Source organism: Ostrinia nubilalis, chromosome Z, assembly GCF_963855985.1.
Source record: "Ostrinia nubilalis chromosome Z, ilOstNubi1.1, whole genome shotgun sequence".
NCBI lineage: Eukaryota > Metazoa > Arthropoda > Insecta > Lepidoptera > Crambidae > Ostrinia > Ostrinia nubilalis.
The window spans coordinates 25,326,573-25,341,656 of record NC_087119.1 but is presented as its reverse complement, the minus strand read 5'-3'; the positions used below and the strand labels follow the sequence as shown (position 1 = coordinate 25,341,656).

The 15,084-nt window shown below is 37.8% G+C and overlaps 1 protein-coding gene across 3 annotated transcripts in view; it reads right to left on the bottom strand.

The window, feature by feature from the left end:
* Positions 1–1,214: 1,214 nt before the first annotated feature.
* Positions 1,215–15,084, bottom strand: part of LOC135086960 (tyrosine-protein phosphatase non-receptor type 61F-like) — a 111,858-nt gene continuing 97,988 nt past the window's right edge. For 2 of the 3 annotated variants that reach the window (XM_063981797.1, XM_063981798.1), the window contains exons 7-8: positions 14,064–14,202; positions 10,737–11,167 (exon numbers count right to left, since the gene is read on the bottom strand). In XM_063981797.1, the coding sequence (XP_063837867.1) occupies positions 10,981–11,167; positions 14,064–14,202 (326 nt within the window). In that variant the 3' untranslated portion in view covers positions 10,737–10,980. Of the gene's footprint in view, positions 2,463–10,736; positions 11,168–14,063; positions 14,203–15,084 lie in introns of those variants that run through there. The other variant, XM_063981799.1, reaches the window with a different exon arrangement.

Here is a 15,084-nt window from a genome sequence, read left to right as displayed (position 1 = left end):
GGAAATAATTCCTACAAAAGATTTTATTGCTTTAATGGCTTCATTGGTTGTCCATTAAGACTCTCCTAAGTTTTCGACTTCGACGGAGTTGTGCTTAAGTGGTGGGGGCCCCCGAAAGGGGCGCTTTTTCGGTTTTCCAGTTATACCGCGTAAAGGACTTACCCTATCGAAAAGTGGTCTTCCTGATGGTTGAAGGGCATTTAATTCTGCATTAAATAAGACCAAATTCATATGTTATGAACAAACCGTTCTCGTGCAAATGTTCGGCAAAGTAGAAAATATGTGTATAATTAATGACCCTCTCCACGTCCAATGGCTCGTTACCCGCAGGCTTCCAAGTCTTGAAAAGGAGCGCGTCAACCAGTGTAACCCTATCAAGGCATACGAGCTGGATTCGCCGATCCTTGTTCTTCCCAACCGTTCCTTAACTGCGGTTGCTGCACCTCTTCCTGGCACTCTCCTGAACGACTCTGTGTTACCTACTGTGGCTGCCCCTCTTCCTTGTATCCTCCTGCACGACTACGTTGCCTAGCCGTATGCCTGGTCTAAGGTTTGACGCCAAAAATCAACAACAACAAGTTCATATTAAAACGCTGAAGAGTTTTTTGATTGTTTGTTTGAACGCGCTAATCTCAAGAATTACTAGTTTGATTGAAATAATATTTTTTGTGTTGAATAGCTCATAAATTGAGGAAGGCTATAGGATATATACAATCACTCTACAACTAATAGAGCCGAAGCAGTAAAGAAAAATGTTGCAAGCACGGAAAATAGTATTGAAACTATTTTCACGCGTGCGAAGTTAATTTTGTGGCGTCGAACCTTGGACCAGGCATACGGCTAGGCAACGTAGTCGTGCAGGAGGCTGCAAAGAAGAGGGACAGCCACAGTAGGTAACACAGGGTCGTTCAGGAGAGTGCAGGGAAGAGGTGCACCAACCGCAGTTAAGGAACGGCTGGGACGCACAAGGATAGGCGCATCAAGCTCGTAAGCCTTGATAGGGTTACACTGGTTGAGGTGGCCCTTTTCAAGACTTGGAAGCATGTGGGTAACAAGCCATTGGACGTGGAGAGGGTCATTAATTATACGTATATTTTCTACTTTGCCGAACTTTAGCGCGAGAACGGTTTGTCCAAAACATATGAATTTGGTCTTATTCAATGCAGGATTAAGTGCCCTTTAACCGTCATGAAGACCACTTTTCGATAGGGTCCTTTACGCGGTATAACCGGAAAACCGAAAAAACGCCCCTTTCGGGGGCCCCCACCACTTAAGCACAACTCCGTCGAAGTCGAAAACTTAGGAGAGTCTTAATGGGCAACCAATGAAGCCATTAAAGCAAAAAAATCTTTTGTAGGAATTATTTCCGATTTAATCAATTTTTGTGTTTAATTCTACTGGCCTATTAAGTTTGTCTTATGACCAAAGTGTGGCGAAGAGTCTTATGAAGCACATGAAAAAATGTTTTCAAAACTTTCGCGAAACTTCCCAGGTAAAATACCAAATAATCGGGCTACACCGCTACGATACAGTCGAATAAAACCTACTTATGGTAAACTCAGAGAACCAGAAAGCTGACCTCTGCCGAAGATATGTTCTAATTATTGACATAACATCACCACAGTCTCATGCCTACGCAGTTAGCTAACGGACGCGAACGACAGGGGCGAGGGGTGGGGTGAGGGGCATTAAGGGCTGTCTCTGCGTGCGCTGCTGAACAAACTATTGCTTCATTGACTGCATATTGTTTAAATACTTATGTATGAGATTCATAGATTCTTACTCAACTCAATAATTATAGAATTATTTACAAGGCGTTGACAGTGTTTAAAAGTTAGTAATTTTAGCTTTCAAAGTTTCTTTTGTAAATAAATCGAATTTAACAACATGAGAAGGAACACTAACTACAGTGAGTAAATATTTTGGAATGAAAATAGATTTTATAGGTATTACAATGATAATTTTTACACAATTTAATGAAACATGCAAATCATGAAAAGCAAAAAGGCAACTTGTTAGTGACAGATGTGTAAAATATGATTCCTAAGTATGATTTAGCACGTCTTTTTACAAAATAATTAAAATTAATATGTTATTCTTGTAGAGTAGTTGTATAAAAACGAGCTTTATTTAAGCATTTTCATAAATATTTAATTGTGTCAATCGTGTAATTTTAAGTAAAAATAAGTAGGTAAGTATAATAATAAATAGAATTGATTTGAGTTACAATAATTCTTAAATAATATAAAAAAAATATTTGTACTTTAATGCATTAGACAAAGCGACAACCCTTAATGATTTATTATATAACATTACACAGATGACACTTGTCCCACGAACACAAATGGCGTTAGCTCACTGGATGCATTGACAACTGTGACATTACCGTTAGTACCGTTCAAATTTACTATGCGCCTGTCCCCTCGCGGTGTTCACTCTGAGGTGTTTCGACTGATTTAAACCTGAAATAATAAACCGGTGTTCAGTTTTCGGCTCCCCGTGTCTCACTACACTAAGTACGCGCGGGCAGCCCTAGCACCGCCGGCGCGGCCCGCGACCCCGCGCCCTGCCCCTAAACCTCACGCTCGCAACTCCTATCCGAAAACCCATCGACCATGACAGCAAAACGTATCAAAAATTCATAATTCTAATTTAATTTTAAAACATTCACAAATCGATGTTTCCATTTCAATAAAAAGGGCGATTGAAGCTCTATGCAAAATTTTATCATAATCACCTACGATTTACACGTCAAAAATTTATCTAAAATGAGAGTAAGCTCATACTTTATTGAACGTTAAAATAATATGAAGTAGTATATAAATTGATTATAAAAATGGAATAAATGTATTATTGGTTAATCGATGAAGAGTAAATAATAACTACAATACACGATATCATGATACTTAATTAAAATAAATTAATGATAGATAAATATTTAGACGCCAGCAGAAGATTTCCGCGGCGAGTTGTCTTTTGAATGTGTTCAACTTTTGGTGGTCGTCATGAAATGGGATTAAATCTTTCACATGGAATTTTTATTACATATAAAGATGGGACCATGGGATCGAATGTAGACTATTAAACCGCTCCAGAGTCCAGACGGGAAGTACAGGGTGTTATTTAATATGTGCCATATAAAATACGCGCTTATGGCAGCAGCAGTTAAATTGCATTGTGCTAGTATAATTTAAAAAACCTTTATGTAAAAGTAGTTTGATTTATACACATCTACGTAACTTACGGCACACATTAAAACAGCACCCTGTATACAACGCTATGCTTGTGAATATTTCGCTAAGCTTGTACAAAATATTAGACTAGTGTCCTTCAAGATTCTTATTCTTTCAAAACCGCGACCAATAACAGTTTTTTATTTATTAAAAATTAAAAATGAATTGTTGATATTTATTAAATAAAATGCATTCGTAAAATTTTGCGATTAAAATAATAAAATAGTGAACTTATTTCTGTCGATAAATATTCGATGGTGAGTGCTACAACAGCTATTATATGAATTCAACAATACTGTATTTCAGCTTGAATGTAATCTTTGCGCGTCAATCGACGCCAAGAAGTAATCCAGCTTTATTTTATTATTCTACTTTCATAATAATTCGTACTATTTTTTGCTTGTTTGTCTGTCAAGTTCTCACTCATTGATACATACATCCCTCTCTAGCCAGCTTAAACAGAGAGGGACAGACAGACGCAAACATCTATTAATGTTGGTATACGAATATGTGTGATTGTGTGAAAAAGTAAAGGATTTTGAAAAATTAATCAGTAATTTGACTTGGACCAGCCTTGCACAATGGCCACAGTTCAAATGATCGAAACCACAATCTAATTCATTAGAAAACTACATAAAACGAGAAAATGACACTAAGGTTCGTATGATGAAATAACACTTAACTGTGAATTAAGAATAGATTCAAGCCTCAGAAAGAAAGGTCTTAAAATTCCAATGCAACCAATCATAGTGTGGAATGTTTCAAGTGCTATTCCATAATACGGATGTTCAGTGTTCAGCCCAGATTTTAAATTCCAGTCATTAGACGTGTATAACCTGTGCACATCCAACACCAAATTACCAACTCAAAAACGGAACTTAAGAATGCAACTCTGAGACCCTGATGCATAATAAGTAAGTGACAATAATTATTTTAAAGCGTAAAGATGTAAGTGGGACATCTTTATGAAACGTGGCCTACCCACAGTAGCATACAAAAGTTAGACAAACCATTGATGCCATGTAGGAATGTACCTTCATTCTTTAAGTAGGCGAGCACACCGTTGATTTTTAGTTGGCCGATAGTTGTGCCCGATTTTAATTTGTATGAAGAATCGGCCAAATCGAATCGGCGTAGTGTGCGCACTCCCATACATGCCCATTGCCCATACTGATCAACTGCCCGACTAAACTATCGGCCGACGAAAAATCAACGGTGTGCGCCTACTCTTAATGTCACTTTAGAAGCAAACGATACTGTAGTGCAAATTTTTTTATGCAACAGGGTTACCCATAGTCTTCACAGATATTGAGCTTGGCGAGATAACGAAAAGTTAAATATTGTTGATTGTGAACCATTTGAATCGTATCAGTCACTAAATTTTGTACAGTCAGCGTAAAATAGTACCAGACACCCAAAGTTTTTTTTAAGCATAACAAGGCAGGTATTTGACCACAATCGCACCTGATGTTAAGTGGGATGCAGTCTAGGATGGTACATATCTGCCCTGTAAGTGCCTATTCACTCTCGCCTTGAAAAGGCCCGGATTATAGAATCTTTGGGAAAGACAGCAGCAGGCAGCAAATTCCAATCCCTAGCTGTGTTCGCATTATAAAAGTCATCGAAACGCTTAGTAGGTCAATAAGTTGATGATACAACTTAATTATAACAAAGAAAAATGTTGCGAACTTATTGACTACTTTGGGTGCCACGAACTATTCGACGCTGACTGTACCAGCCCAGATACCGAGGGTAAGTGCGTGTTTAAAGCCGAACGTAGGTGGGGTACGGTTTTGAATTTGTTGAGAAATACTCCGTAATCTGCGTATGATCGCCGCTTACTGATACGTTTGTAGCTTGAGAGGCAATGTTAACAGCATCGGTCTCTAACTTATGAACCAAGTGTGTGGTTAGTATGACCAGTTGATGTTTATTACAATTACGCCTGTAAGGTTTCAACTGTGGCATTTATTGATGTTTTTAATTTTTTCGACCAAGAATTTATGGTAGCGTATTTTTGAGAACCTATAGAAACAGTAAACGTTTTATGTTGGCATTAATGTCAGTTCCCAAAAACACATCGTTCTTAATATCGTGGCAGGAGCGTTTTAATTATATTATTGTCATTGCCACGATTAGCCATAAGTGGTAAGCTGTTTGGCTACCCATCAATACCTAGAGGCGTATTTAAAATATACATCAATCCCCAAAATCACTCAATTAAAATATATCAACGTGTGCATGATGATTGACACCAGTGAACTTTCGTTCACTCGAGCCATCGACGCCGACCCAGCCTACCGTGGGCCGAGCACCGCTGCGTTCACTAACATTCAACGTGTAAAACCATCAAAAATTATACTAATCTCATTAATTAACATTTAATCCAATAATCTAATACTCTACGAAAATTTAGAATTACTAAAAAAATGATTTATAAAGAATGGATCCTTTAAAAATTGGTGTTATTACCGAAAACGCATAATTTAAGACACATGGACTTTGATTTTGAAAAATAAGAAAATCATTATAATAATTAGGTCATTGCGAAGACAACTATTAACTTTTTTGGCGTTTTATAATATTTTTTATCTTATTTATTTAATGTGTTTTAACAGCTGTGCAATATTTATCCGAAGTTACGATTACATTTTACTACGCGTAAGTATGCATTCGATTCTATTGCAATGTAATAAAGTTTAATATTATACTTTACAAGTGGCCAAGTTTATACAAATCATCTCCATTCATAAAAGGAAACTGCACATAGTATGTACTAGATGGCGTTAGTAGTACTGTATTTGTGTATTGCAAATACACGTGATTTTGTTTACGAAGTTTCATTCCCCTTTGGCATGAAAGTTTGTTTTATTTAAACTGTTTAGATGAAGTTTTTAGGTTTTACGTTATATTTTTATAGAAAAACCTTAGGCTAACGTGAAAAAGTAGCAAATTTTTGTTTAGATCGTTGTTTTACTTGTATATGAGATAGTTAATAGTGTTGAATTTTGGAATTTTTTATTAATATTTTGTAATTGTTCGATATGTTTTGTTTATTTGATGTTGGTTCATAGTTTATTATTTGAATGAATATTGATGACTGCAAATTATAATGTGCTAATAGTATTGGAGGTTAGTGACAGAAGATAATTGTTTTGATTTGAATTATTTTTTAATAAAGTTTGATCTTAAATGAGAGTTGTAATGTAAATGTTAATTTAATATATCAAAAGTATTATTTAAGTGATATTTATTGTAACTTATTTTTTTAATTTATCAAATGGAGTTTAGTGATAAATTACATTTTTTTATGAATAAATCTAATGTTGATTATATTGTCAATGCATTAAAAATGTATTTAGTTTATAAATAGAGATATTTTTTTATAAAAATTTAAGTAATTATGATAAAGTATTATAGTTTAGAGATAACAGACAATTTTTGAAGTATCAAGAAAGTACAAGAGCCTTGTGATTAACGATAACCGTTCGTTGTGCGCGTGTAGACATAACTTTTGTATTATTATTTTATTTTTTCCCTAAATTTTGAATTTTTGACGAATTTCAATATTTAATTACTACATGTGATATGTTATTGGAAAGAATAGGGGTTAGATATACAGTCTGAGTCTTGATAAAGTGCACATATGAAAATAGATGAAACTAGACCTATATTTCCTGTTGTATACCAGATCGAGGGCAATAGTTTTTTCGTTGTAGATAAAAAATGTTCTTTTCAGTTATTGTCTTTAAATGTGTTCTACATAACGTAAACTTAGGGGATTGTAAATATTAGTTAGTTCTAAGAAAGTCAAAAATATGTATCTGAATCTTCGACTTATTACTTCAGAAAATAGTGGTCTATTAAGTACATGTTTTTTGTGTTATTATGAAAGTTCAGAAAACTGTGTAGTTTTTTGGATCCATGGAAGTTCTTTTCTTTTTCAAACTTTTAAGTTGAAGATTTTAGAATGTTCTGCTAAAAGCATATTTTTTATGTTTCTAGCAAAAATTTTATATCTTGCATCAAAGATAGGAAGGTGATTATTTTCTTCAAACATCTGTAATTAATAGGAAATTAGTTGGAAAAAAGAAATCGGAGAAAAGTCGACCCAAAAAAAAAGATATTTTTTTAAAGTCTAGTAGGTCATAAAATTTGAAAAAATCACAAAATTAACGATAACTTTTAAACTACGAAAAATCGTAGAACATACATGGGGGTGAAATCGATAGGTCTAGTCCTCACCTATCACCTGCCTTCGGCTTGACACCTTACAAGAAACACCTTGTATAATTTTAGCCATTTAAATGTTTGATTTAAATGGCTTATGCCCGTTTACACTATCAATCCCTAATTTTTAAGTGACCCCTATGTAAACAAAATTCCTGTTAATTGTTACCATAGGGTTCACTTAAAAATTAGGGATTGATGGTGAAAACGGGCATTAATTTATGTATTAATAGTTACTTTGGTGGGCGCTACGCGGGCTACAAAAGCTAGATCTGCGATGCTGGCCGTTCTGCCCCCTCTGCCTTCCCCGCCCCCCCCTCCTTCCCCCCGCACCCCCCGCAACTGCGCCCGCGCAACGATCCTCGTTTGTCACTAAGCTCTTAATGTTATGGGGGTATTATTTGGAAAAAAATATTAAATAACCAAAAAAACACGAATTAAAATGTACATTTTTTTATTATTTGTTGTCATTTTTTGAGTATTTAATGTATTTTTTAGTATCGCCTGTTATTTAGAATTATTACTGTTTTTATTTTATCAGGATATATCTTTTAGTTTAGAAGTTATTACGTTTTCTTTACAATAAGTAATCGGAAGAAAAAAATATTTATAAAAAATTAAAAAAAAATTGACCTCTTTTTTGTCGATAAAAATAGGTTTAGTTTCACCAATTTTCATAAATGTACACTTTATTGTGACTCACACTGTATTTTACTCGGGCAACATAATATTATAATATTACTAGCGGCCGCCCGCGACTTCGTACGCGTGGACCTCGTTTTACCCTTAGGGATGAAGTTTCGAGTTTTTCAGGGTTTACCCGGAAATTATTCAAACTTTTCTCGCTGTAAAAACCGTCCTTGGACTTCAACAAACATTTAAAAAAAAGAATTGGTAAAATTGGTCCAGGCGTTGTTGAGTTATGCGCTTACCAACACATTTTGCGATTCATTTTTATATTATAGAAGATGTGCATCGTCCACGTGTGGCACAGTTGGTCGGCGCTACGCGGGCTACAAAAGCTAGATCTGCGATGCTGGCCGCTCCGGGCTTCGCCCCGCCCCCTCTCGCGTCCCCCCCCCCTCCCTCCCTCCCCCGCACCCCCGCAACTACGCACGCGCATAAACACGTCCTGGTTTGTCAGGCTCTTGTGCTTTCTTGACGCACAGTTAATCTATCTATAGTATACAGGCTGGAAACGTTAAGTGATCTCACTCGATTATTTCTAAACTATACAAGATATCCAAAAACTGGTTACTGATCCTGAAAGTGCTTCACGAGCTCTATCCAGCGGTACCAATAATAGGTTACAGAATAAACTGGATCTATCCGAAAATTCAATGTTTCCAGCTTCCATACATTTAGTACTGCCACAGTTATGGCACTCATGTCTTGATAATATTATAGGAAGTAAAACCTAAAACTAATGTTTTTCATGAATAATTTTAAATAAGAATGCAATTTGGAGTTCAATTTAAGTGTTTATTATTGAATAAAAAAATTTACACTTCCAATATTGTGTGGCTGGCATACATTTAGTATGGAGCCTGAAAACATTGAATTTTCGGATAGATCCAGTTAATTCTGTAACCTATCACTGATACTGTTTGAAAGAGCTCGTGAAGCACTTTCAGGATCAAAAACCAGTTTTTCAATATCTTGTATAGTTTAGAAATAATCGAATGAGATCACTTATCGTTTCCACCCTGTATATCCTCGAACCCTGTTAACAACCCAATGATTTTCATCAATTTCCAATCGACATTAACTATCTCATATACTTATTCAAAGAACGTTATCAAAATCTATGTAAATAGTTTTTCTACAAAACTACAATACATTATTACATTAGTTTAATATTTTGCCAATGAATTTGGTTCATCACTTCAAATTATCATCATTATTTTCAGTCATTTAATTATATTTGTTTGTTTATAATTGTTTAAATTCAATTGAAATTAACCTTTAAGTTTGAATTTCAATCAAGTTAACCATTTACTGTACATTTCATTGCAATTTACATTGTTTTATTTTTATTTCTCCAGATATCCGAGCTTTATTCACCAACTAAATCATTTCATTAAACAATGAAACTATCTTAATCCCTACTGGCCATTGAAAAACATTTATTTATTATCCGTACCTATTTCATTTTTGCAACGCATTTTATACTTAAATCATGCCAAAAATTGTTTTTATTAAGAACGCGCGAAAATCTACAACGCGTGTATTAAAAAACGGGGGTTAACCGTTTTTTTTTTCATTAATTTCATTTTTGTGAACGCACGTAATTCGATAATGCGTCCAAATTACCGTTTCAATTCGTTTACATTTATCAAAAATTCTCAAAATCGAATTCATTTGCAAAATCGAAAACCTATGTTTAGTTTAGTTTTTTACCGGACCCTATACATTGACCGCTTTTACACTTATAAGTTTTACTCACGTAAGTAACTTACGATAATCTGTTTACGCAAGTAAGTTACGGCTATAATTTACGTAAGTAACTTACAGCTACCCGTAAAGTTATTGACGTACATTTGTAAGTTACTCGCGTAAAATTAACAACGGACCATCGTAAATTTTATTGTACTCCGTAAGTTACTTATGTAAATTTTACGGCGTTAAGCTTCAACCACACCGATGCGTGCAAATCGCCGGCGCGATCTGCACACGTTGTTGTGGTTGAAGCTTTACGTAGCAACTTGTAACTAAAGCCCGGTCTGTGAGCACGTAGAATTTCGTCCAATGGCCCCAAGCTACCCATCACTATCGCTCGCGTAATTATATTATATTGCTGTCGCGACTGTGCGACGGGCGCCCGCAGTGAGTGTGCGAGCGCGACAGCAACATAATGAGGGCTATCGTTTTAGCGCTCACCAGTTAGCGCCACTGTAGAGTAAGGTCCTGTCACTTGCTAGTAGCGAAGACAGTGGCACCAACTTGTGAGCGCTAAAATGGTAGGAGGACTATCGCATTTGCACTCATCAAGATGGCGCCACTGTAGAGTAAGGTCCTGTCAATCGCCAGGGGTGCCAACTGTTAAGTATAAAAACGATAGCGCTCATTACGCGCGTGCGATTAGGATGGGTAGCTTGGGGTCATTGGACAGAATAGGCTAGTTTTCTACAAAATTTTTTTTAGTCCGTCATGTTTGATATCAAAAAATATTGGACACATATATTTTTATTTGTCAATCTAACAAATAATTACATTGTTATGGTGCGTTGAAGTTCCGCGCGACGTCTCAAAGTGCGGCTTTTTATGCACTCATTGACGTCACGGGCCTCTTCTTATGAACTTTGGCGAGCTTTATCTCTTTAAATTTTCATTAGTTTGAAAAAGTGAAAAATACGTGTAGAGTATTTTTTGAAAAGTTAACTGACGGACTAATTAAAACTCTTGCTTTTTGACCCAGGAAACATCCCTATTCTACGTGCTCGCAGACCGGGCTATACAAGTGTAAAGGCGGTGTTCCATTATGCTTTCAGTCCACATGTCTCAAGTCGGAACGCAGCTAGTGCTTGACGCACGCGTAGACGACGATGCCGGCGACGAGGACGCCGACGGTGACGGCCAACGGCGCGAGAAGCGACCTCTTGAGCGCGTGCCACTTGTCCGCTTCACGCGCGCGCCGCTTCATCGCCGACACGCGGTCCGCTAACTCGCGCGTGTGACGGCGGCGAAGCTCGTTGCGGTCGGTGCTGGAATTGGTGAACGTGCACGTTAGAAACGACAAACTTGTAATGATTATGACTTCACGGGATTTAAGAATAAGAATACTTTATTCAGCATAGAAAAATAAAATAAAAATACAGTACATATAACATTAAACATTAAACTACAAGCTATGCTGAAGAGGCGTCCGCTCAGCTATATTCGCGACATAACAAGCGCCATGTCGAGAAGCTGGTTTTCAGCGGGAACCAACACGATGAAGATTGCGGATTGCGCGCCCTCTTGACCGGGACTATATTGAGGCTACCAGTCAAGAAGGCGCGCAACAGGGGGCGTTATGGACGGTGATCACAAAATTTTATTGTAACAATATCTTTTTTAACGGTAAATAAGATATTTACCCTCCCGACTTTTCGGTTCGGTTGCACGAGTCAGCTCTTCAGTCTGCCCGCGACCATGACTCGTGCAACCGAGCCGAAACGTCGGGAGGGTAAATCTTATATTTACCGTTAAAAAAGATATTGTTGCAATAAATCCCGTGAAGTGATAATTTTATAGTAAAAATGCAACATAATAGTTTTAAATATTAAACTTGTAATGTTTGGTTCATATTACGCAGGGGCGTCTTTCCGTTCTATACATAGCCAGAACGCAAGGGTGTGAAACTAATCGAGTATAGTTTGGAGATGACTTTTTTTACTAAGCTCCTCCAAACTATACACGACCAGTACGCATATGCTGCGTACTGATCGCGTATACTTTGTAGTGACTTAGGGCAAATATCTTACTCCAAAATATACATCGCCAGTACGCATACGGACTAATCACGTATGTATTGTAATAAGTGCGTGATTACAATTTATACGCGAGTAGTTGCATGCTAGTCATTTTGTCTTATCTGCGTGTCTACTTTAAACATTGAATCATCTTTCGACACGTATTCTGCCATAGAAAAGATATTTGTTTTGGGGCTGATATTTAATTTTCACCAATTCTCGAATAACTCTGAAATTAAGAATTATGTAGGTATGGAAATATGTCAAAATGATTTTGTTCTTGAGATAAAAGTTAATAAATAAAATAAATAATAAATAAATATCCTTAGACATTTTACACTGCGCTTCTAGTCCCAAACTAAGCAAAGCTTGTACATAATACTAAGTATTAAACATACATACTTAAATACTTTTTTTTTGTAAATACATACTATACATAGAAAACACCCAGTCCAATACAAACAAATATGTTCATGCACACAAATGTTTGTACTGTGCGGGAATCGAACCCGCTACCTCCGGAATAGTAGTCCGTTTCGAACCACTACACCAAACGGCCGATAATACAAACCTAGCATTTAAAGTCTCGCATAATGTATTAATAATGCACGTTGAACTTTCTTCTCTCACTCTCTCTCATTTTAAATGAATTTATGATTACACTAATAATTGTTATTTAATTTGAAATCTACCTAATCAATTTAATTTCAAAAACCACTTACAATAGTGTTAAAAATCTAGATTTATTTTATAGATTCAGTAAAATAATAATATTTTATGTAATAATATCGAATAAATGCAATTTTAAATATAATTCCATATTTTACTAAATCAATATCAACTAAACACACTCTAGTCAAGTGTAAGTGGTGTAGTAGAAACTAATCGAGTATAGTTTGGATATGACTTTTTTTAGTAAGCTCTTCCAAACTATACACGATCAGTACGCAAAATTCGTGTATAGTTTGGAGTCACAGATTTACAAACGGGCACTACAAAATATACACGAGCAGTTTCCTATGGGTGCGTTCTGGCCATGTATAGAACGGAAAGACGCTACGCAGGGTACTCATCTAGCCGTGTAGCATTTAATGTATCAGATACTGTATCAAGTGAGTACATAGGCACGAGCCCGCTGCGAGCTGCTCGCGCGTGGTTCGCAGGGAGATCGCAGCGACCCGCCGAGTGGCGGTATCACTGCGAGCACAAAGGCGGCTCACAGTAGGATTCAGGAGCTCGCAGCCAGATACGCGATGACCGTGCACGAGCCGTACTCACTTGAAGGTTGTTTATGTTACATGCTACGTTACGTGCTACATGGCAGGTGAGTACCCTGCCTTAGAGCCCCCCAGACTACAATCTTTTTATCAGCCGATAGTTTAGTTGCCTTCTAATTTGAATGAGGAATCGGCCGATACCAAATCGGTAGACATGTTCATACTGATTGACAGCCCGGCCGACGAAAATTCTGTAGTCTGTGGTCTTAGCATCATCATTATTATCATTTCAACAACAGCACGTTCAATATTGGACATAGACCATCCCGAATGTTTTCCAGATTAATCTGTTGAAAGTGTCCACTTTCTGAGTGCTTTTACTAGTACGTGGCCTTTATTCTCGAACTTTGCTACTCTATCAGCTGTCAGTTTTGCATGCTATTTGCCCTGCCCATTGCCACTTTAGCATGCTAATCCGTCGGGCTGTGTCAGAAGTACTTTCCTTACGGATCTCCTCATTTCTGATTCGATCTCGTAAGGAAACACCGAGCATAGCCGCTTTCATAACACACTGTGCAACTTTGAGCTTCCTTATGATCTTTAGTGAGAGGATACCATACGGCGGGCCGGCAAACAAAAGATATTTCAAAGATATAAGGCGGTTATCACACTGCGCGACAGGGGCGACAGATTTAATCATTGTATGCAAGTACCTCAGTTTGTACAGAAAACACGCGAGGCACTTCACACTGACAACGCGTCCGCGCGCGTGATTTTTTATATGAAAATCACGCGCTCCGCGGCGGAGAGCGGCGCAGTGTGATAACCGCCTAAGATTGAAAAAACATTTAAAACCCACAAACCTGTTGTCGAATACCTATAAATCAAAAGATCAATTAGTTAAAACTCCAAAAACCAAAACTCTTTACCTTTCAGTCGGCGCGGATACAGGCTCGTCGTCCTCGTCGTCGGCCGACGACGCGGGCGCCGAGGGGGAGGAGCCGCGCGCGGGGGGCGTGGGCGGGCCCTCGTCCGACGACTCCTGGCCCGCGGGGAAGGCCAAGTTGCCTGCCGACGCACAACACGGTCAGACCAACGCAAATACTTTACCACCACCGGCACGAATGGAACGAAATTAAACTGAAACAGTTCATTCTCTCTATACTCAGTTTTGCAGAGCAGCTGGCTCACCAAACATTGTGGTTGGAGACTCTACACGTGTTGTTTAGTATTTTCAGTATGCGACAAATCGGAAACGGCGAAACGCTCAGCGCGCGTTAATGACGTTTCGTCGCAGTCCAGATTTGAAGCGTACCCAATAGAAACGTGGAATTTAATTTGGTTGGATTTGGCGAGCCAGGCGCTTATGGCAGAGGTCACAGAGTACAGAAGAAATTATGGCACCCGCATAATGTTTGTTAAAGAAGTGACAACATAAAGACGAGGTCTCACATCTACTTTTTTCGTTCCACACACGCCAGTTTGTTTGAAACTATAATCCCCGTCAAGAAATAACATCGACTTTGGCAACTTATTAAAACAAAGGATTAAAGACTTTTTTTTCTTTTTTCTAAGGTCGATGTTCAAATTTACGGGAATCAAACCCCTTCGCGACGTGACAGAGGACGACAGAGAGGAGTCGACACACATCGCAGCCGCGTTGTACAAACGAGCGCAACTCACAATAAGATCAACTTATCAATGCATAATAAACTGCGACTCGCGTATACGCAACGTGGCTGCTTGACACAAAGCACACATCAAGAAAGAAAAGTCATCAGCCTATCGGATACGTAAAGCGTTCTCAAGCCGAAATTTCATTCCAGGAATCGCATGTTTACACAAAACACCGATTTACGTCGCGAACGGGTTAGGCCTCAGCCTCGAACTTAGCGGGCAGCGGGGCGGCGGCGGCGGCGGCGCGGGAGCGGCAGGATCTTATGCGTAAAA